The 21610-nt window shown below is 46.1% G+C and overlaps 1 protein-coding gene across 1 annotated transcript; it reads right to left on the bottom strand.

Moving 5' to 3' along the window:
- Positions 1-420: 420 nt before the first annotated feature.
- Positions 421-20980, bottom strand: LOC118948718. The gene is made up of 2 exons (XM_036973412.1): positions 18681-20980; positions 421-565 (listed from the first exon to the last, which is right to left on the bottom strand). Exons 1-2 carry the CDS (start codon positions 19623-19625, stop codon positions 518-520), a joined length of 993 nt encoding a protein of 330 aa, XP_036829307.1. The 5' UTR covers positions 19626-20980; the 3' UTR covers positions 421-517.
- Positions 20981-21610: the final 630 nt, after the last annotated feature.

The raw sequence follows: 21610 nt of genomic DNA, 5'->3' as shown, positions 1-21610 counted from the left end.
ACATAACCTTAAACGTTTCCCGAGAAACGTTCTGTGACAGCTCCAGTCAGGTTCGTAGTTGTAAAACATCAGAACATGAAGGAGGAACCTCCTGGGTTCTAAAAGTTTCTGCTCCACTGCAGTGCGATGTACTGTATGTCCTGAAAAACACATCGGACTGACTGGGCTACATTGAGGAAGAGTTAGAACATTGTTGTTGTTGTTGTTGTTGTGGAAGGAGGTAGAGAGTATAAGAGACAGAATCTCAGGCCCCATCACGACATCACTGACTGGGGGAAGGGTGGGGGGGGTGGCAGTTCTATAGACTCTATTTCTATGGTAAGAGAGGAACCAGTCACGAGGTGAAGAACTGAAACAAGTTACTAGTTATAGACTAGTTATAGACTAGTTATAGACTAGTTATAGACTAGTTACAGACCAGTTATAGACTAGTTATAGACTAGTTATAGACTAGTTATAGACTAGCAGGAGTTCCCCTTTTCACATCTTCAGCTTTTCAAGAGTTGTTGTTTGACCTCTAGAAGAACCATCTGAAAGCTTCTCCACTGGGCACCGAGGGAGGACTCTGAGGAGAGAAGGGAACAACACACTGTTAAATACTGACCCGAATAGAGACTGGACTGTTAGAATACTGACCCGTGGGGATAGAGACTGGACTGTTAGAATACTGACCCGTGGGAATAGAGACAGGGCTGTTAGAATACTGACCCGTGGGAATAGAGACTGGACTGTTAGAATACTGACCAGTGGGAATAGAGACTGGACTGTTAGAATACTGACCAGTGGGAATAGAGACTGGACTGTTAGAATACTGACCCGTGGGAATATAGACTGGACTGTTAGAATACAGACCAGTGGGAAAAGAGACTGGACTGTAAGAATACTGACCAGTGGGAATAGAGACTGGACTGTTAGAATACTGACCAGTGGGAATAGAGACTGGACTGTTAGAATACTGACCAGTGGGAATAGAGACTGGACTGGACTGTTAGAATACTGACCAGTGGGAATAGAGACTGGACTGGACTGTTAGAATACTGACCAGTGGGAATAGAGACTGGACTGTTAGAATACTGACCAGTGGGAATAGAAACTGGACTGTTAAAATACTGATCAGTGGGAATAGAGACTGGACTGTTAGAATACTGACCAGTGGGAATAGAGACTGGACTGTTAGAATACTGACCAGTGGGAATAGAGACTGGACTGGACTGTTAGAATACTGACCAGTGGGAATAGAGACTGGACTGTTAAAATACTGATCAGTGGGAATAGAGACTGGACTGTTAGAATACTGACCAGTGGGAATAGAGACTGGGCTGTTAGAAAACAGACCAGTGGGAATAGAGACTGGACTGGACTGTTAGAATACTGACCAGTGGGAATAGAGACTGGACTGTTAGAATACTGACCAGTGGGAATAGAGACTGGACTGTTAGAATACAGACCAGTGGGAATAGACTGGACTGGACTGTTAGAATACAGACCAGTGGGAATAGAGACTGGACTGGACTGTTAGAATACAGACCAGTGGGAATAGAGACTGGACTGGACTGTTAGAATACAGACCAGTGGGAATAGACTGGACTGGACTGTTAGAATACAGACCAGTGGGAATAGAGACTGGACTGGACTGTTAGAATACAGACCAGTGGGAATAGAGACTGGACTGGACTGTTAGAATACAGACCAGTGGAATTTATTAGGATACCCCACTAGCTGTGGCAATTGCAGCTACTCTTCCTTGGGTCCACAAAGAACATGAAACATGATACAGAACATTAATAGACAAGAACAGCTCAAAGACAGAACTACCTACAATTGAAAACAGCACACATAGCCTACATATCAATACATACACACAAATTATCTAGGTCAAACAGGGGAGAGGCTTTGTGCTGTGAGGTGTTAATTTATCTGTTTTTTTGAAACCAGGTTTGCTGTTCATTTGAGCAATATGAGATGGAACGTAGTTCCATGCTATAATGGCTCTATACAATACTGTACACTTTCTTGAATTTGTTCACTCACTACCGAGTTCCAAACTGCCTCTGGAAGCAACGTCAGCACAATAACTGTTTGTCTGGAGCTTCATGAAATGTGTTTCCATGGCCAGGCAGCCGCACACGAGCCTAAGATCACCATGTGCAATGCCAGGTGACTCTGGAGCAGTGGAAACGTGTTCTCTGGAGTGATGGACGGACATATCTGGGTTTGGCGGATGCCAGTAGAACGCTACCTGCCCCAGTGCATAGTGCCAACTGTAAAGTTTGGTGGGGGAGGAATAATGGTCTGGGGCTGTTTTTCATGGTTCAGGCCCCTAAGTTCCAGTGAAGGGAAAGCTTAACGCTACAGCATACAATGACATTGGGGGAGAAGGCCCTTTCCTGTTTCAGAATGACACTCCCTTCGTGCACAAAGCGAGATCAGTGGGGAAGAACTTGACTGGCCTGCACAGAACCCTGAACTCAACCCCATCGAACACCTTTGGGATGAATTGGAACGCTGACTGCGAGCCAGACCTAATCGCCCAACATCAGTGCCCGACCTCACTAATGCTCCTGTGGCTGAATGGCAGCACGTCTCCACAGCAATGTCCCAACATCTAGTGGAAAGCCTTCCCAGAAGAGTGGAGGTTGTTATAGCAGCAATGTCCCAAAATCTAGTGGAAAGCCTTCCCAGAAGTGTGGAGGCTGTTATAGCAGCAATGTTCCAACATCTAGTGGAAAGCCTTCCCAGAAGAGTGGAGGTTATAGCAGCAAAGGGGGACCAACTCCATATTAATGCCCATGATTTTGGAATGAGATGTTCAATGAGCAGGTGTCCACATACTTTTGGTTATGTGGTGTATTACCCCTCTGATTCCAATGAAGAGCAAGATGTGCCGCTCTGTTCTGGGCTGCAGCTGAACTAGGTCTTTCTTAGCACCACTTGACCACATGACTGGACAATAATCAAGATAAGATAAAACTAGAGGCTGCAGGACTTGCTTTGTGGAGTGTGGTGTCAAAAAAGCAGAGCATCTCTTTATTATGGACAGACCTCTCCCCATCTCTTTATTACAGACAGACCTCTCCCCATCTCTTTATTACAGACAGACCTCTCCCCATCTCTTTATTACAGACAGACCTCTCCCCATCTCTTTATTACAGACAGACCTCTCCCCATCTCTTTATTACAGACAGACCTCTCCCCATCTCTTTATTACAGACAAACCTCTCCCCATCTTTACAACCATTCAATCCATATGTTTTGATCATGGCAGTTTACAATCTAAGGTAACACCAGGTAATTTAGTCTCCTCAACAGCCACACCATTCATTACCAGATTCCGCTGATGTCTGGTGCTTAGGGAATGATTCGTACCAAATGCAATGCTCTTAGTTTTAGAGATGTTCAGGACCAGTTTATTACTGGCCACCCATTCCAAAAGGCTTTTGTTTAATGCCAGTGGCAGGTCATTGGTAAAAATAGATAAGTGTATAGGGCATAGACAGCTGCCCTGCGGTACACCACACTTCACGTTTGACATGGGGAGAAACTTCCAATAAAGGAAACCCTTAGATAGATAGCTCTGAATCCGCAATATGCCAGAGGTTGAAAAGCCATAACACATATGTTTTCTTAACAACAGGTTATGGTCAACAATATCAAAAGGCTGCACTAAAATCTAAAAGTACAGCTCCCGCAATCTTCTTTCCACGGATAAAGCTCTAAAGGACCTTCAGTTATGGCAAAACACTGCAGCTAGAATCTTGACTAGAACCAAAAAATGTGATCATATTACTCCCGTGCTTGCCTCTCTACACTGGCTTCCTGTAAAGCAGTGGTCGCCAACCAGTCGATCGTGATCAAGGCATGCCTAGTCGATCAACAAATATTTCTGTAGAAAAGGCAACGAACGATAAAGGTATGCGCTCCTTTTTTAAAAATCGTGTTGAGCTGTTTCCGGTAGGTGCACTTGATTTTTAAAGTCCTGCACACCGGGTGAAGTGTTCCCATAAGACAAACTCCACCTACCCGGCGGACCGGCAAATCTGTGACTAAAATCGAGTGCACCTACTGCGCTGCCCAATCGGATAGCTCAAATCACCATGGCTACAGAGCATCCAATTGGATAGCTCAAATCACCGTGGCGACAGAGCGTCCAATCGGATAGCTCAAATCACCGTGGCTACAGAGCTTCCATGCCCCCGGCCACTATAGGCTACTAACCTACTTAAGATTAAATAACTTTTAAAACCATGACCACAGAGAGACTGTGTGGTCGAAGAGCTGCTGTTTTTATGAGTGAGTTCAAGTTTATATTCACTGTTTTTATTCAACACTATTACAAAACGCACTTCTTCGTACTTCTGCTGCAGCTGCAATGAATGAGTAGTCAAGTATCGACAACCCTGCGTTTTATCATTATTAGCAGCTCGTCGTGTTGATTTTAATATTAAGGAATATCTACATTTCTCTGGTCACGGGAACAACATTCATTTGTGCATGAGGCAGATGTGGTGCGACTCGAGTTTGGCCATCAAGTGGAAGACGGTGTCCCATCTCTCTGCTCAGTCTCGCCGGAGGAGAGGAAGGAAAGAGCAGGGACCGTGGGAAGGAATTGTTTTGAACGGTCATCCAACTCGGAACTCCAAGTCGGAATTCCAAGTCGGAACTCCAAGTCGGAACTCCAAGTCGGAATTCCAAGTCGGAACTCCAACTCGGAACTCCAAGTCGGAACTCCAAGTCGGAAAACTCTGACATCTTTTATAGAGCTCTGACTTTTCGAGAGAGAGAGAGAGAGAGAGAGAAAGAGAGAAGATCACTGACGTCGTGATTTGACCTCGTTGACCATCAGATACATCAGTCCAGTAAAATAAAAAAATATCATTATTTCAATTCATCATAAAGCTCCACAGTGTCTCAGAACCAACTGATCTATTTTGTTATCAAAGCTGGAGTTATTAAATATAAAATGGTCTGATGAACAATATTGGCAGGCTTGTTATATAACCAATATGCTGTGATAATGTACTAGGCCTACTGCCCAAACCTCATTCCTACAAAACTGTTTGTTTGAGGTTAATGTAAAAAACAACAATCTGAGCAGTAGATCTCAGCTTGCTTTTTGACTGCAAAAGTGATCTTGACTCAGAAAAGGACTGGTGACCACTGCTGTAAAGGCAAGGGCTGATTTCAAGGTTTTACTGCTAACCTATAAAGCATTACATGGGCTTGTTCCTACCAATCTCTACGATTTGGTCTTGCCGTACATACCTACATGTACGCTACGGTCACAAGACGCAGGCCTCCTAACTGTTCCTAGAATTTCTAAGCAAACAGCTGGAGGCAGGGCTTTCTCCTATAGAGCTCCATTTTCATAGAATGGTCTGCCTACCCATGTGAGAGACAGACTCGGTCTTGTCCTTTAAGTCTTTCTTGAAGACTCATCTCTTCAGTACGTCCTATGATTGAGTGTAGTCTGTCCCAGGAGTGTGAAGGTGAATGGAAAGGCACTGGAGCAACAAACTGCCCTTGCTGTCTCTGCCTGGCACATTCCCCTCTCTACACCGGGATTCTCTGCGTCTAACCCTATGACAGGGGCTGAGTCACTGGCTTACTGGGGCTCTTTCATGTCGTTCCAAGGAGGGGTGCGTCACTTCAGTGGGTTGAGTCACTGACGTGATCTTCCTGTCTGGGTTGGCGCACCCCCTCGGGTTCGTGCCGTATGGAAGATCTTCGTGGCCTATACTCAGCCTTGTCTCAGGATGGTAAGTTGGTGGTTGAAGATATCCCTCTAGTGGTGTGGGGGCTGTGCTTTGGCAAAGTGGGTGGGGTTATATCCTGCCTGTTTGGCCCTGTCCGAGGGTATCGTTGGACACAGTGTCTCCCGACCCTTCCTGTCTCAGCATCCAGTATTTATGGTGCAGTAGTTTATGTGTCGCGGGGCTAGGATCAGTTTGTTATATCGGGAGAACTTCTCCTGTCTTTTCCGGTGTCCTGTGTGAATTTAAGTACGCTCTCTCTAATTCTCTCTCTCTCTCTCTCTTCTCTCAGAGGACCTGAGGCCTATAGGTCCTCCTCTTACCCTATAGGTTCTATAGGTTCTCCTCTTACCCTGTCCCCAGTCAACCTGGTCGTGCTGCTGCTCCAGTTTCAACTGTTCTGCCTGCGGCTATGGAACCCTGACCTGTTCACCGGACGTGCTACCTTGTCCCAGACCTGGTGTTTTCAACTCTCTCTCTCTAGTTTGAAAAGCCAATTGACATTTACTCCTGAGGTGCCACCCCTCAGAGCCTGGTTCCTCTCTAGGTTTCTTCCTAGGTTCCTGCCTATCTAGGGAGTTTTTCGTAGCCACTGTGCTTCTACATCTGTATTTCTGTTTGGGGTTTTAGGCTGGGTTTCTGTATAGTTTCTGTGACACCGGCGGATGTAAAAAAGGCTTTAAAAATAAATTTGATTGATTGATCTTATTATCAAAATACTTCAACCAATCATCAGTCATTTGTGTCAGTGCAGTACATGTTGAGTGCCCTCGTCTACATGCATGCTGAAAGTCTGTTGTTTATTTATTTACAGAGAAATAGCTTTGTATTTTGTCAAACACTATCTTTTCCAACGGTTTGCTAAGAGCTGGAAGCAAGCTGTCAGGTCTGCTGTTAGAACCAGTAAAGGCCTCGTTACTACTCTTGGGGAACGCAATGCCTTTGGCTTCCCTCCAGGAGGACAAACCCGTTCCTCATGGCTCAGACGCAAAATGTGACAGACAGGAGTGGCTAAAGAGTAAGCTACCATCCTCAGTAGCTTTCCAACTGAGTTGTCAATGCCAGGAGGTTTTGTCATTATTGATCAAAAAACAAACAAAAAATTCACCTCTATCATACGAACTTTACAAATTTAAACTTACAATGCTTTATGCTTGAATACGATGGCTCACTGTTTGTCTATTGTTCTATACCACATAATGTCTAGTGTTCTATACCACATAATGTCTAGTGTTCTATAATACATAATGTCTAGTGTTCTATACCACATAATGTCTAGTGTTCTATACCACATAATGTCTAGTGTTCTATACCACATAATGTCTAGTGTTCTATAATACATAATGTCTAGTGTTCTATACCACATAATGTCTAGTGTTCTATACCACATAATGTCTAGTGTTCTATACCACATAATGTCTAGTGTTCTATACCACATAATGTCTAGTGTTCTATACCACATAATGTCTAGTGTTCTATACCACATAATGTCTAGTGTTATATACCACATAATGTCTAGTGTTCTATACCACATAATGTCTAGTGTTCTATACCACATAATGTCTAGTGTTCTATGTTGCAGTCTTGAAATAGAGACAGTCTGGGAAATGAAGTGTGGAGTCCCTCCCTCTCTCTTATCCTTTTCCCTCTAATAACTTATCCTCCGCTTGTAATCAGTCCCTGAACACAGACACACACAGTGAGTGTGTGTATGTGTGTGTTTGTGTAGTGACTACTCAGAGGTCTAATGTTAAAGTCAATACACCTCTACCTTGATTTACAGTAGTCTGAACCACCACCTATCAGTCTAATACACAGCTCCCTGCAGTATATGTGTGTGAGAGAGAGAGAGAGAGCATGGGAGAGAGAAAAAAAAAGAGAGAGAGAGAGAGAGAGAGAGAGAGGGATAGAGAGTAAGGGAGTGAGATAGTGAGAGTGAGAGAGTGAGAGTGAGAGAGTGAGGGATAGAAAGAGAGAAAAGGAGGGAGAGACAGAGACAGAGATAGATAGAGATGAGAAAGCTGAGGTGTGACAGAGAGCAGGACACTCCCCCAGAGAACCCAGCAAAACAGCCCACCTCAGACCCGGACCACAACCTCAACACCACAATGAGACAGACAACACAGGACCCACCAACCCAACAGCCCCCACCCCCTCCTAACAGCCCCCACCCCCTCCCAACAGACCCCACCCCGTCCCAACAGACCCCAACCCCTCCTAACAGACCCCACCCCTCCTAACAGACCCCACCCCCTCCTAACAGCCCCCAAATACATTCAAACACAAAGTGGCTAAACTCCGGTGCCCAAACACTAGGCATGCCCTGGAGCTGTTGTCAGAGGACAGACTAGGGTCCCCCTAGCCACATCATAATTCACATGTGCACAAGTGACCTGAGAGCACAGCAGGAAAGGGTGGACAAAGCACTCAAGGGAGTGATTGAAAAAGCTTCTTCCACTTTCCCAAGTGGTTATCTCCACTTCCACCCTGCCACCATACAGCGGGTGACTTCAAGCATTTTCGCGAGACTGTGCCTCAAAAGATAAAAATACCCTCCACTTCACCGTGGACTTGAACAGCCTTTATGACCAGGTCAACCTCTACAAGGCAGCAATCACAACTTTTACCAGGACCCTGAAGGACATCACCCTCAACCGTAGCCTCAGCACCTTATACAGGGGAAACCGAGCAACAGACCCTCTCCCAGACCTGCAAGACCCCCTCCCAGACCTGCAAGACCCCCTCCCAGACCTGCAAGACCCCCTCCCAGACCTGCAAGACCCCCTCCCAGACCTGCAAGACCCCCTCCCAGACCCGAAAAACCCTCTCCCAGACCAGCAAAACCCCCTCCCAGACCTGCAAAACCCCCTCCCAGACCTGCAAAACCCCCTCCCAGACCTGCAAAACCCCCTCCCAGACCTGCAAGACCCCCTCCCAGACCTGCAAGACCCCCTCCCAGACCTGCAAGACCCCCTCCCAGACCCGAAAAAACCCTCTCCCAGACCAGCAAAACCCCCTCCCAGACCTGCAAAACCCCCTCCCAGACCTGCAAAACCCCCTCCCAGACCTGCAAAACCTCCTCCCAGACCTGCAAAACCCTCTCCCAGACCTGCAAAACCTCCTCCCAGACCAGCAAAACACCTCCCAGACCTGTAAAAACCCCTCCCATATCAGACCTATGCCCCTTCTACCCCCCCCCCATATCAGACCTATGTCCCTTCTGCCCCCCCCATATTAGACCTATGTCCCTTCTCCCCCCCCCCATATCAGACCTATACCCCTTCTTCCCCCCCCATATCAGACCTATACCCCTTCTGCCCCCCCCATATCAGACCTATGTCCCTTCTCCCCCCCCCCCCAAATTTAGACCTATGCCATCTTCTGCCCCCCTGTACCTCCCCACCCCTGCAGCATCAACATGACAGCAGGACATATGCCCAGGCAGTGAGCAGAGCAACAGGCCCAACCCCCACTATTACACTCACCCAATCCCCATCCTGGGGAGGTATGTATCAGATGCTCAACATGCTCTGCTCACACCTACTGTGATGGTCCGGGCCTAAACCACACAAAAACAACACTAGACACTAAATAACACTAGACACTAAACAACACTAGACACTATGGAACACAGAGCTTTTACTATCTTATCCTGGAATATACAAGGTCAGAGGTCATCTGCCGTTGGCAGGATTCTAGCCTACTTTCTACTGAAGTGCAGGAACCCAGACTTAAATCAAAGAAATGGGAAAATACAGACATTGTCATCCTACAAGAAACATGGTATAAAGGAGACAGATTCACTGGTTGTCCTCTAGGTTACAGAGAGCTGGTAGTCCCATTCACCACACTACCAGGTGGGTGGTATAGAGGAGATGGACCCACTGGTTGTCCTCTAGGTTACATAGAGCTGGTAGTCCCATCCACCACACTACCAGGTGGGTGGTATAGAGGAGACAGATCCACTGGTTGCCCTCTAGGTTACAGAGAGCAGGTAGTCCCATCCACCACACTACCAGGTGTGAAACATGGTATAGAGGAGATGGACCCACTGGTTGCCCTCTATGTTACAGAGAGCAGGTAGTCCCATCCACCACACTACCAGGTGGGTGGTATAGAGGAGACAGACCCACTGGTTGCCCTCTAGGTTACAGAGAGCTGGTAGTCCCATCCACCACACTACCAGGTGGGTGGTATAGAGGAGACAGACCCACTGGTTGTCCTCTAGGTTACAGAGAGCTGGTAGTCCCATCCACCACACTACCAGGTGGGTGGTATAGAGGAGATGGATCCACTGGTTGTCCTCTATGTTACAGAGAGCAGGTAGTCCCATCCACCACACTACCAGGTGGGTGGTATAGAGGAGACAGACCCACTGGTTGCCCTCTAGGTTACAGAGAGCTGGTAGTCCCATCCACCACACTACCAGGTGGGTGGTATAGAGGAGACAGACCCACTGGTTACCCTCTAGGTTATAGAGAGCTGGTAGTCCCATCCACCACACTACCAGGTGGGTGGTATAGAGGAGACAGACCCACTGGTTGCCCTCTAGGTTACAGAGAGCTGGTAGTCCCATCCACCACACTACCAGGTGTGAAACAGGGAAGGGACTCAGGGGGTATGCTAATGTGGTATAGAGCAGACCTATCTCACTCTATTAAATTAATCAAAACAGGAACATTCTACATCTGGCAAGAAATTCAAAAGGAAAGGATCTCAACAGAGAACAATGTCCTCCTGTGTGCTACCTACATCCCCCCACTAGAATCTCCATACTTTAATGAAGACAGCTTCTCCATCCTGGAGGGGGAAATCAATCATTTCCAGGCCCAGGGACATGTACTAGTCTGTGGTGACCTAAATGCCAGAACCGGACAAGAACCTGACACCCTCAGCACACAGGGGGACAAACACCTGCCTGCAGGTGACAGTATTCCCTCCCCCATATGCCCCCCTAGGTACAACTATGACCAACAAAAACGGGCACAACTCCTGCAGCTCTGTTGCATCCTGGGTCTGTACATAGTCAATGGTAGTCTTCGAGGGGACTCCTACGGTAGGTACACCTATAACTCTGTTACATCCTGGGTATGTACATAGTCAATAGGCTTCGAGGGGACTCCTATGGTAGGTACACCTATAGCTCTGTTACATCCTGGGTATGTACATAGTCAATAGGCTTCGAGGGGACTCCTATGGTAGGTACACCTATAGCTCTGTTACATGCTGGGTATGTACATAGTCAATGGTAGGCTTCGAGGGGACTCCTATGGTAGGTACACCTATAGCTCATCTCTTGGCAGTAGTACTGTAGACTACTTCATCACTGACCTCAACCCAGAGTCTCTCAGAGCGTTCACAGTCAGCCCACTGACACCCCTATCAGACCACAGCAAAATCACAGTCTACTTGAACAGAGCAATACTCAATCATGAGGCATCAAAGCCAAAGGAACTGAATAATTTTAAGAAATGCTATAGATGGAAGGAAAGTAGTGTGGAATCCTACCAAAAAACTATTAGGAAACAAGTTCAATCCCTTCTAGACAACTTCCTGGACAAAACGTTCCACTGTCATAGTATCCTCGGTGTACAACATAAAACACCAAATAATGCATGTAGTTATCAAAATTCAGAAAAGATATGTTCAATTCTACAACCACTTAAAAGGAAGCGATTCCCAAACCTTCCATAACAAAGCCATCACCTACAGAGAGATTAACCTGGAGAAGAGTCCCCTAAGCAAGCTAGTCCTGGGGCTCTGTTCACAAACACAAACACACCCCACAGAGCCCCAGGACAGCAGCACAATTAGACCCAACGAAATCATGAGAAAACAAAAAGATAATTACTTGACACATTAACAAAAAACAGAGCAAACTAGAATGCTATTTGGCCCTAAACAGAGAGTACACAGTGGCAGAATAACTGACCACTGTGACTGACCCAAACTTAAGGAAAGCTTTGACTATGTACAGACTCAGTGAGCATAGCCTTGCTATTGAGAAAGGCCGCCGTAGGCAGACATGGCTCTCAAGAGAAGACAGGCTATGTGCTCACTGACCACAAAATGAGCTGGAAACTGAGCTGCACTTCCTAACCTCCTGCCAAATGTGTGACCCTATTAGAGACACATACAGTGGGGCAAAAAAGTATTTAGTCAGCCACCAATTGTGCAAGTTCTCCCACTTAAAAAGATGAGAGAGGCCTGTAATTTCCATCATAGATACACTTCAACTATGACAGACAAAATTAGAAAAAAAATCCAGAAAATCACATTTTTTATGAATTTATTTGCAAATGAAAACAAACCCGATTTTGATAACCTCCCATATCTACTGGGTGAAATACCACAGTGTGTCGTCACAGCAGCAAGATGTGTGACCTGTTGCCACGAGAAAAGGTCAACCAGTGAAGAACAAACACCATTGTAAATACAACCCGCATTTATATTTATTTATTTTATCTTTTGTACGTTAACTATTTAAACATACTTATAACACTTTATATATACTATCACACTTTCACAAAATGTATGAAGACAGGTCAATCAGATTTGTGAACATGGTCCCTGGCTGTATATTGTCGCTTTCCATGCTGTCTGTTGTCTGTAGCTTGTGAGGTGTGGAAACACTTTGTTGCTTTTATGAATTTTGTCTTGCTGCTTTTTATTTTATGTTGCTCTGTCTGTATGCTACGTCTTGCTTGTTCTATGTTGCTCTGTCTGTATGCTACGTCTTGCTTGTCCTATGTTGCTCTGTCTGTATGCTACGTCTTGCTTGTGCCATGTTGCTCTGTCTGTATGCTACGTCTTGCTTGTTCTATGTTGCTCTGTCTGTATGCTACGTCTTGCTTGTTCTATGTTGCTCTGTCTGTATGCTACGTCTTGTTTGTTCTATGTTGCTCTGTCTGTATGCTACGTCTTGTTTGTTCTATGTTGCTATGTCTGTATTCTATGTCTTGCTCGTCCTACGTTGCTCTGCATGTGTTCACTGCTCAATGATTGTCTATATTGTAATTGTTTTTAATAACCTGCCCAGGGACTGCGGTTGAAAATTAGCCGGCTGGCTAAAACCGTCACTTTTACTGAAACGTTGATTAATGTGCACTGTCGCTGTAAAAATAAAATTAACTTAAACTCAATAACACTGAGAGATAGAGAGCGAGTGAGATGGTAAGAGAGAGAGAGAGCGCGAGAGAGGGAGAGACAGACAGACAGACAGACAGACAGACAGACAGACAGACAGACAGACAGACATACAGACAGACAGACAGACAGACAGACAGACAGACAGACAGACAGACAGACAGACAGACAGAGACTGTGACGCGTCCGTGTTACATCTTTAACAGAACTGAGATGGCAGCAGGTGGAGACAACTCTAACCTTTAAGCCCTGAGGTGGCACACACACACACACACACACACACACACACTTAGTGGAGGCCTTCCAGCAGGACTGGCAGTGATTAGGGTTAAGAGTGCCAGGGCATACACACACACACACACTGGTAATTAGAGTTAATTGGAGCTGGCAGAGAAGGGTGGGCAGAGGGCTGAGTTGAATACCTCAGAGAAAGATAGAGAGAGAGAGACAGAGAGAGAGAGAGAGAGACAGAGAGAGAGACGAGACAGAGAGAGAGAGAGAGAGACAGAGAGAGGGAGAGAGATAAGAAGGATAAAGCCCCTTGAATTGAAATTGAATTGAGAGAGAGAGGGGGGGGGGTAGAAGGAATGTGCCAGTAGCCATTAAGATGGTAACCCAGCTAGCACCTAGCGTTCTGAGAAACATATGTTTCTTAAAGCTGAGTGAGAGCGTGGTTGTCCTACGGTTATTTTACATACAACTTTCTGGGATTTGTGCAGTTTGTAACATACTTAGCACATCTAAGGAACGTGTCAAAACAAAAACATTATTTCCTTGGCATTTCATTACTTTAAGAGAACGTGTCCTAAAAGTTCAAACATGGTTACATTTCATTTAAATTTGTTCTAGAAACGTTCTCCAACTGGTTTAACATTGGGATTCGTCTCCAAAAGTTCAGAGTTCAGAGAATGTTCTTCTGTGGGAATATTAGTACTTCAGCATAACGTTTTCCTCCAGGTTTCCTCATGGTTCTATACTTCAGCATAACGTTTTCCTCCAGGTTTCCTCATGGTTCTATACTTCAGCATTACGTTTTCCTCCAGGTTTCCTCATGGTTCTATACTTCAGCATTACGTTTTCCTACAGGTTTCCTCGTGGTTCTATACTTCAGCATAACGTTTTCCTAAAGGTTTCCTCATGGTTCTATACTTCAGCATTACGTTTTCCTACAGGTTTCCTCATGGTTCTATACTTCAGCATAACGTTTTCCTTCAGGTTTCCTCATGGTTCTATACTTCAGCATAACGTTTTCCTACAGGTTTCCTCATGGTTCTATACTTCAGCATAACGTTTTCCTACAGGTTTCCTCATGGTTCTATACTTCAGCATAACGTTTTCCTACAGGTTTCCTCATGGTTCTATACTTCAGCATAACGTTTTCCTACAGGTTTCCTCATGGTTCTATACTTCAGCATAACATTTTCCTACAGGTTTCCTCATGGTTCTATACTTCAGCATAACGTTTTCCTACTGGTTTCCTCATGGTTCTATACTTCAGCATAACGTTTTCCTACAGGTTTCCTCATGGTTCTATACTTCAGCATAACGTTTTCCTAAAGGTTTCCTACAGGTTTCCTCATGGTTCTATACTTCAGCATAACGTTTTCCTACAGGTTTCCTCATGGTTCTATACTTCAGCATAACGTTTTCCTAAAGGTTTCCTCATGGTTCTATACTTCAGCATAACGTTTTCCTACAGGTTTCCTCATGGTTCTATTTAAAGTCATGTTTGGAAATTGTTCAGAGAATTTTAAAAACATACATTCCTCTACGGGATGGGTGTCCCTAAACCGGGATGTTTGTTGCTAACGTGCACTAATGTGACTAGTAAACAATAGCCAACTTTCTGGGACATAGACATGTCTTATATGGGCAGAAAGCTTAAATTCTTGTTACTGTGTCCAATTAACAGTAGCTATTACAGTGAGGAGAGTGAGGAGAGTGAGGATAGTGAGGAGAGTGAGGAGAGTGAGGATAGTGAGGAGAGTGAGGAGAGTGAGGAGAGGTGAGTAGAGGTGAGGAGAGGTGAGGAGAGTGAGGAGAGTGATGAGAGTGAGGATAGTGAGGAGAGTGAGGAGAATGAGGAGAGTGAGGGGAGTGAGGAGCGTGAGGAGAGTGAGGAGAGCGAGGAGAGCGAGGAGAGCGAGGAGAGCGAGGAGAGTGAGGAGAGCGAGGAGAGCGAGGAGAGCGAGGAGAGCGAGGAGAGCGAGGAGAGCGAGGAGAGCGAGATGAGTGAGTAGGGTGCACAACAACAAAACACTTTTATCACGGCAACTGGTTTGATACATTCACCTCTGACAGTATATAATGTACTTACATTCAGTCATCTGGCTCTGATTGGTCATCCTGAGGATCCCAGAAATAAAATGTAGCATCGTTTTGTTTGATAAAATCCATTTTTACGTGTTCAAATGTAGGAAGTGAGGTCTACCGTCACAATAAAAATGAAATGAATTTTGTATTTAATTAAATGCCAAATATAAGAGCGGTTACCCCAAATAAGAGCGGTTACCCCAAATAAGAGCGGTTACCCCAAATAAGAGCGGTTACCCCAAATAAGAGCGGTTACCCCAAATAAGAGCGGTTACCCCAAATAAGAGCGGTTACCCCAAATAAGAGCGGTTACCCCAAATAAGAGCGGTTACCCCAAATAAGAGCGGTTACCCCAAATAAGAGCGGTTACCCCAAATAAGAGCGGTTACCCCAAATAAGAGCGGTTACCCCAAATAAGAGCGGTTACCCCAAATAAGAGCGGTTACCCCAAATAAGAGCGGTTACCCCAAATAAGAGCGGTTACCCCAAATAAGAGCGGTTACCCCAAATAAGAGCGGTTACCCCAAATAAGAGCGGTTACCCCAAATAAGAGCGGTTACCCCAAATAAGAGCGGTTACCCCAAATAAGAGCGGTTACCCCAAATAAGAGCGGTTACCCCAAATAAGAGCGGTTACCCCAAATAAGAGCGGTTACCCCAAATAAGAGCGGTTACCCCAAATAAGAGCGGTTACCCCAAATAAGAGCGGTTACCCCAAATAAGAGCGGTTACCCCAAATAAGAGCGGTTACCCCTAATAAGAGCGGTTACCCCTAATAAGAGCGGTTACCCCTAATAAGAGCGGTTACCCCAAATAAGAGCGGTTACCCCTAATAAGAGCGGTTACCCCAAATAAGAGCGGTTACCCCAAATAAGAGCGGTTACCCCAAATAAGAGCGGTTACCCCAAATAAGAGCGGTTACCCCAAATAAGAGCGGTTACCCCAAATAAGAGCGGTTACCCCAAATAAGAGCGGTTACCCCAAATAAGAGCGGTTACCCCAAATAAGAGCGGTTACCCCAAATAAGAGCGGTTACCCCAAATAAGAGCGGTTACCCCAAATAAGAGCGGTTACCCCTAATAAGAGCGGTTACCCCTAATAAGAGCGGTTACCCCTAATAAGAGCGGTTACCCCAAATAAGAGCGGTTACCCCTAATAAGAGCGGTTACCCCAAATAAGAGCGGTTACCCCAAATAAGAGCGGTTACCCCTAATAAGAGCGGTTACCCCTAATAAGAGCAGTTACCCCAAATAAGAGCGGTTACCCCTAATAAGAGCGGTTACCCCAAATAAGAGCGGTTACCCCAAATAAGAGCGGTTACCCCAAATAAGAGCGGTTACCCCAAATAAGAGCGGTTACCCCTAATAAGAGCGGTTACCCCAAATAAGAGCGGTTACCCCAAATAAGAGCGGTTACCCCAAATAAGAGCGGTTACCCCAAATAAGAGCGGTTACCCCAAATAAGAGCGGTTACCCCAAATAAGAGCGGTTACCCCAAATAAGAGCGGTTACCCCAAATAAGAGCGGTTACCCCAAATAAGAGCGGTTACCCCAAATAAGAGCGGTTACCCCAAATAAGAGCGGTTACCCCAAATAAGAGCGGTTACCCCAAATAAGAGCGGTTACCCCAAATAAGAGCGGTTACCCCAAATAAGAGCGGTTACCCCAAATAAGAGCGGTTACCCCAAATAAGAGCGGTTACCCCAAATAAGAGCGGTTACCCCAAATAAGAGCGGTTACCCCAAATAAGAGCGGTTACCCCAAATAAGAGCGGTTACCCCAAATAAGAGCGGTTACCCCAAATAAGAGCGGTTACCCCAAATAAGAGCGGTTACCCCAAATAAGAGCGGTTACCCCAAATAAGAGCGGTTACCCCAAATAAGAGCGGTTACCCCAAATAAGAGCGGTTACCCCAAATAAGAGCGGTTACCCCAAATAAGAGCGGTTACCCCAAATAAGAGCGGTTACCCCAAATAAGAGCGGTTACCCCAAATAAGAACGGTTACCCCAAATAAGAGCGGTTACCCCAAATAAGAGCGGTTACCCCAAATAAGAGCGGTTACCCCAAATAAGAGCGGTTACCCCAAATAAGAGCGGTTACCCCAAATAAGAGCGGTTATAAGATGGCAGTGTGACTCAAAAGTCTTGCTGAAACATTCAGTCCAAAACGTCAAAATAACTGAGAATTTACGTTAATTTAACTCTTTTGACTCGTCATATATATACGGTTCTGTCACTGTTTATTATCTATCCTGTTTGCCGAGTCACTTTATTCATAGTTAAATGTACATATCAAACCCAATTACCTCGTACCCCTGCCCATGGACTCGGTACTGGTACCCAGTGTGTATACTATATAGCCAAGTTATTACCTCGTACCCCTGTACATAGACTCAGTACTGGTACCCAGTGTGTATACTATATAGCCAAGTTAGTCCATGTGTAGGGGTACGAGGTAATAACTTGGTTTTATTGTTGTGCACTCTCCTCACTCTCCTCACTCTCCTCACTCTCCTCACTATCCTCACTCTCCTCACTCTCCTCACAGTGTATATACTATATAGCCAAGTTATTACCTCGTACCCCTACACATGGACTCAGTACTGGTACCCAGTGTGTATACTATATAGCCAAGTTATTACCTCGTACCCCTACACATGGACTCAGTACTGGTACCCAGTGTGTATACTATATAGCCAAGTTATTACCTCGTACCCCTACACATGGACTCAGTACTGGTACCCAGTGTGTATACTATATAGCCAAGTTATTACCTCGTACCCCTACACATGGACTCAGTACTGGTACCCAGTGTGTATACTATATAGCCAAGTTATTACCTCGTACCCCTGTACATAGACTCAGTACTGGTACCCAGTGTGTATACTATATAGCCAAGTTATTACCTCGTACCCCTACACATGGACTCAGTACTGGTACCCAGTGTGTATACTATATAGCCAAGTTATTACCTCGTACCCCTGTACATAGACTCAGTACTGGTACCCAGTGTGTATACTATATAGCCAAGTTATTACCTCGTACCCCTACACATGGACTCAGTACTGGTACCCAGTGTGTATACTATATAGCCAAGTTATTACCTCGTACCCCTGTACATGGACTCAGTACTGGTACCCAGTGTGTATACTATATAGCATAGGTTATTGTTACTCATTGTGGATTTATTCCTCCTATTATTATTTTCTACTGTTTCTCTAGTCTACACCTGTTGTTTACCAAGCATGTGACAAATAACATTTGATTTGATTTGTGAGCAGGTGTATGTGTGTGTTGTGTTTGTGTGTGTGTGTGTGTGTGTGTGTGTGTGTGTGTGTGTGTGTGTGTGTGTGTGTGTGTGTGTGTGTGTGTGTGTGTGTGTGCGTGTGTGTGTGCGTGTGTGTGTAAGTTAATATATGTGTGTGTTAATGTGTGTGTGTTAATGTGTGTGTGTGTGTGTGTGTTTCTCCTACCTCTAGCTGTATACTCCCAGCCTTCTTCTTCAGTTCGTCACACTTCCTGAACTTACAGATCTGATGACCTGTCTTCCTGTTTCTACAGGCTGAACACACCCCACAATTAATCAGTCTTCTGCAGGGGGCACACACTCCACACCGCTTCCTCTTCCTCTTGGAGGCTCCTGACCCCTGACCCCCAGAGGTCATCCCCGGGGAAGTCGAGGGGCAGGGGGAGGAGTTAGTCTGGTTGGCATGGTGGCAGTCCGATAGCATCTGGTTGTGGTTGGTCGCCATCTGGAAGTGGGAGGAGTCTGGAATGTTGACGCCATTGTGCGACCCCATCGCCATGACGATGACCCCGGGTGGTAACCCCAACATTCCGGCGGGGAAGTTGGGCATGTTGACCCCGTTGGCTCCTCCTCCTCCATTGCAGCTGCTGTTGCGATCTGATAGGCTGAGCATGTCCTGGTGGGTGTGGCCTTGTTTTGTCATGTGATCGGTGGTCGTGTAGCCCGACAGGAAGTTGTTATTCCCGTGGTGATGATGTGTTTCCTGTCCCTGTGAGGAGGAGGCGTGTCCTCCGTGCTGCTTCCCCTCTCCACCGCCGGTCCGGTGGGGGTGGGGCTGCATGTGCGTTGCCAAGGGCGACGGGTGCGTTGTGGGAGGAGCCAGGGGTGTGGCCTGATGTACGGGAGGTTTCCGCCCCCACAGCATCGCCGCTGCATTGATGTTCATGTTGACGTTGTCATGGCAGCCCCAAGGCGTCACTCCCGCTACGCCAAGCCTGCCGCCGGGGAACATGGGAGGAGTGATTCGGGCGAGCTTGGCCGACTGAGGGAAATTCATGCTGTTAACAGCGTTCATGTTCACGTTAGTTTTAGCATAGAAGTTAGCGAAAGATCGGTATCGCTCCATCTCAGCCGTATAGTCCAAGACCGGGGTTAGACCGCAACCGTCCATGGTGACCGCACAGCACTGACCGTGGTGGTTGTGACCGTTTGTGGTTGTGGTTGAGGAGTGGCTGTGAACGCTATGGTTGTATTGACTAGGACTGTTCTCTACACCACTAGACCTGGTTAGACCGTTCCCTACACAGATGGACCTAGTTAGACCGTTCTCTACACAGATGGACCTAGTTAGACCGTTCTCTACACAGATGGACCTGGTTAGACCGTTCTCTTCACCACTAGACCTGGTTAGACCGTTCTCTACACCACTAGACCTAGTTAGACCGTTCTCTACACAGATGGACCTGGTTAGACCGTTCTCTACACAGATGGACCTGGTTAGACTGTTCTCTACACCACTAGACCTGGTTAGACTGTTCTCTATACCACTAGACCTGATTAGACTGTTCTCTATACCACTAGACCTGGTTAGACCGTTCTCTACCCCACTAGACCTGGTTAGACCGTTCTCTACACAGATGGACCTGGTTAGACCGTTCTCTACACCACTAGACCTGGTTAGACCGTTCTCTATACCACTAGACCTGGTTAGACCGTTCTCTATACCACTAGACCTGGTTAGACCATTCTCTACACCACTAGACCTGGTTAGACTGTTCTCTACACCACTAGACCTGGTTAGACCGTTCTCTACACCACTAGACCTAGTTAGACTGTTCTCTATACCACTAGACCTGGTTAGACTGTTCTCTACACCACTAGACTTAGATAGACTGTTCTCTATACCACTAGACCTGGTTAGACCGTTCTCTATACCACTAGACCTGGTTAGACTGTTCTCTATACCACTAGACCTGGTTAGACAGTTCTCTACACCACTAGACCTGGTTAGACTGTTCTCTACACCACTAGACCTAGTTAGACCGTTCTCTATACCACTAGACCTAGTTAGACTGTTCTCTATACCACTAGACCTGGTTAGACTGTTCTCTATACCACTAGACCTAGTTAGACTGTTCTGTATACCACTAGACCTGGTTAGACCGTTCTCTACACCACTAGACCTGGTTAGACCGTTCTCTACACCACTAGACCTGGTTAGACCGTTCTCTACACCACTAGACCTGGTTAGACAGTTCTCTACACCACTAGACCTGGTTAGACTGTTCTCTACACCACTAGACCTAGTTAGACCGTTCTCTATACCACTAGACCTAGTTAGACTGTTCTCTATACCACTAGACCTGGTTAGACTGTTCTCTATACCACTAGACCTAGTTAGACTGTTCTGTATACCACTAGACCTGGTTAGACCGTTCTCTACACCACTAGACCTGGTTAGACCGTTCTCTACACAGATGGACCTGGTTAGACCGTTCTCTATACCACTAGACCTGGTTAGACCGTTCTCTACACAGATGGACCTGGTTAGACCGTTCTCTATACCACTAGACCTGGTTAGACCGTTCTCTACACAGATGGACTTGGTTAGACCGTTCTCTACACCACTAGACCTGGTTAGACCGTTCTCTATACCACTAGACCTGGTTAGACCGTTCTCTACACAGATGGACCTAGTTAGACCGTTCTCTACACCACTAGACCAGGTTAGACCGTTGTCTACACAGATGGACCTAGTTAGACCGTTCTCTACACCACTAGACCTGGTTAGACCGTTCTCTACACAGATGGACCTGGTTAGACCGTTCTCTACACCACTAGACCTGGTTAGACCGTTCTCTACACAGATGGACCTGGTTAGACCGTTCTCTACACCACTAGACCTGGTTAGACCGTTCTCTACACCACTAGACCTAGTTAGACCGTTCTCTACACAGATGGACCTGGTTAGACCGTTCTCTACACAGATGGACCTGGTTAGACCGTTCTCTACACCACTAGACCTGGTTAGACCGTTCTCTACACCACTAGACCTAGTTAGACCGTTCTCTACACAGATGGACCTGGTTAGACCGTTCTCTACACCACTAGACCTGGTTAGACCGTTCTCTACACAGATGGACCTGGTTAGACCGT

Source organism: Oncorhynchus mykiss, unplaced genomic scaffold, assembly GCF_013265735.2.
Source record: "Oncorhynchus mykiss isolate Arlee unplaced genomic scaffold, USDA_OmykA_1.1 un_scaffold_248, whole genome shotgun sequence".
In the NCBI taxonomy this organism is placed as follows: Eukaryota; Metazoa; Chordata; class Actinopteri; order Salmoniformes; family Salmonidae; genus Oncorhynchus; species Oncorhynchus mykiss.
This window is presented reverse-complemented; position numbering and strand designations above follow the sequence as displayed.